The 2,295-nt window shown below is 35.9% G+C and overlaps 1 protein-coding gene across 1 annotated transcript in view; it reads left to right on the top strand.

Annotated features, from left to right (window-relative positions):
* Nucleotides 1-2,289, top strand: part of amot (angiomotin) — a gene marked incomplete in the record, with an annotated part of 47,245 nt that extends 44,956 nt beyond the window's left edge. The window contains 1 exon segment of the mRNA XM_014020344.1: nucleotides 1,640-2,289. Coding sequence (XP_013875798.1) covers nucleotides 1,640-1,773 — 134 coding nt within the window.
* Between the last annotated feature and the right edge of the window lie 6 nt (nucleotides 2,290-2,295).

Raw genomic sequence — 2,295 nt, 5'->3', positions numbered from 1 at the left:
CATATAAATCAACCCCTGCCACCACCTTCTGCCACAACTCCGTTGGTCTAATGGTCTATGTCATGGATTTTCAAATGGGAGGTCAGGGTTCAAAACCCGGCTAATGCAACTTTAAGAAAAAATCTCTTAAAATTTCATATTGTCACACAATTACCTTAATTCTAAACACCTGCTGACGTGACAGGCACAAGCTGGTATAGAAAACACATTTGAACTTGGTCAAAGTTCATTCTGCAAGTCCAATGCTGCAGGCAAAGCCATGCTGCAATGACATGCTACGTGGCAATGCGCACTTGTTTTTACATCGTAAAAACCRATGTCTAGTTTACCACTGTGTTCATTTAATCAACCTGATTTTTTAATGACATCTTTCTTTTATTAAATGAACCTCATTTAACAGGAACAGCTCTGGGGCAGTCAGTCTTTCTGCCAAGTTGTACCTTTGCAGCTTCATAGATAGATGTTTTGGGAATTATTTACTGGGTACCAAAATAAACAAGTATCAGATACCACTGYTACTTAAAAAATAGTACCCACTTCAGTAACACCCAACACTGATCATATAATCTGTTGGTGTACACTCCAATTAAACAAATAATCAGTGGTGGGCAGCACTAATCAGGAAATTAGTTCCACTAGCCGTAAAACACTATCTCATATACTGTATTTAGGTTCCCTAATTCTAAACCACTAACGCACTGAAAATTTTAGCAAAAGCTAATTCTAAAGCACTAAAATAACCCAGTTGACTCATGAACATTCTTCAACAGACAACATGAGTCACATGTTGCCGTGTTGCTCTCTTAAGACTTATCATTGACATCCCACAGCTGTATTTGGGTTCATATATTGTCACCTAGTGGATAAGTGACACATTTGAACAAAATGTGTGACAGCTTTCACCCTCAGCTGTTAACAATAATGTTGATCAATAACATTTAAAGACCTCAGTTAGTGCTTCTAAATTTAGCCTATAAAATTAGCAAGTGCTAATCCACTAATAAATTTTAAAATTAGCAAAAGCACTAATCAGGAAATAGTTCTCCAATTAGTGCTTTAGTGCTTTAGGGGAATTTTGCTCATCACTGCAAATAATGATGATGATGATGATAATGATGATGATGATGACGGTGATGATGGTAATAATGATGATGATAATAATGATGATGATGACGGTGATGATGATGATGATGATAATGATAATAATAATAATGATGATGATGAGAATGGTGATGTTGTTGTTATTATTATTGTTATTATTGTTATTGTTATTATTAATGGCATGTTTTCTGAATAATCACAGAATTAGAGAATTTTTTTTAAAATCCAACATTTAAAGAAAAGACTTGCAGAGACTAATCCACCAATCACTGTTAACAAAATAACAGACAGGAGGGACAAATGGGTCAAATAAGAGATGACTTATTAGTTGAAATTATTTTTTTTTATTGTGGATTTTTTTCTATCTATTGAATTGTTTAAATTTAATTATCTGACACTTTTTGGTGAGGAAATCTGGTTGTATAAACATGCAATTAAAAAAAATGGAGAAACAATTCCGAAAAGGCCCCTATCCTTTGGATAAAGCCTTTTTAAACTGACAGCTGAGTTTTTACAGCTCTTTGTTATTTTTGTGCAGATGTCCCAGTGTTCCACAGCAGCACCCTTGATAGGAGGTTTCCTGCCCAGTCCCACCCACCACAACCAGCTCCTCCTGCAGCCGCTCCGACCCAGCAGGAGGTGGATTCAGACCTGGTAGAAATCCTCATCTGAGTCTGTCATGTCATCGTTCACACCCCCACAGAGCTGATCGGACAGCAGCTTAATCACAAACACACACTCGTCTCATCTCTTCTTCACCATCATCCAAAATCAACACTTTATCTGGGACATATCTGCACGAGAAGTTTCGTTTGTTTGTTTGTTTGTTTGTTTGTTTGTTTGTTTGTTTGTTTGTTTGTTTGTTTGTTTGTTTGTAGAATTGCCCGACTGAAGGAACTCGTAAGCACAGAAACAAAAAGGTACATATGTAACAATCCTGTTTTATCTCTAAAATGTGACACTCAAACACATYCAATTTATGCTTTTATGTATTTATTTTTGCTTTACTTTACTTTTGAAAACCATTTAATATAAAGTGATGTGGAAGMTTTAACATGGATTAGCTAAACTAAGTACATGTCACTAAAACAATTAGGAAGCACTGAGAGCCAAAATACTTGTTGCACAAGTAGGGCTGGGCGATATGGCCCCCCAAAAAAATCTCAGATTTTTTTCATCCTAAATTCGATTTTC

The sequence above is a fragment of the Austrofundulus limnaeus genome, unplaced genomic scaffold, assembly GCF_001266775.1.
Source record: "Austrofundulus limnaeus strain Quisiro unplaced genomic scaffold, Austrofundulus_limnaeus-1.0 Scaffold249, whole genome shotgun sequence".
Lineage (NCBI taxonomy): Eukaryota > Metazoa > Chordata > Actinopteri > Cyprinodontiformes > Rivulidae > Austrofundulus > Austrofundulus limnaeus.
Note: the sequence above shows the minus strand (reverse complement) of the source record. Positions and strands in the feature narration are given on the sequence as shown.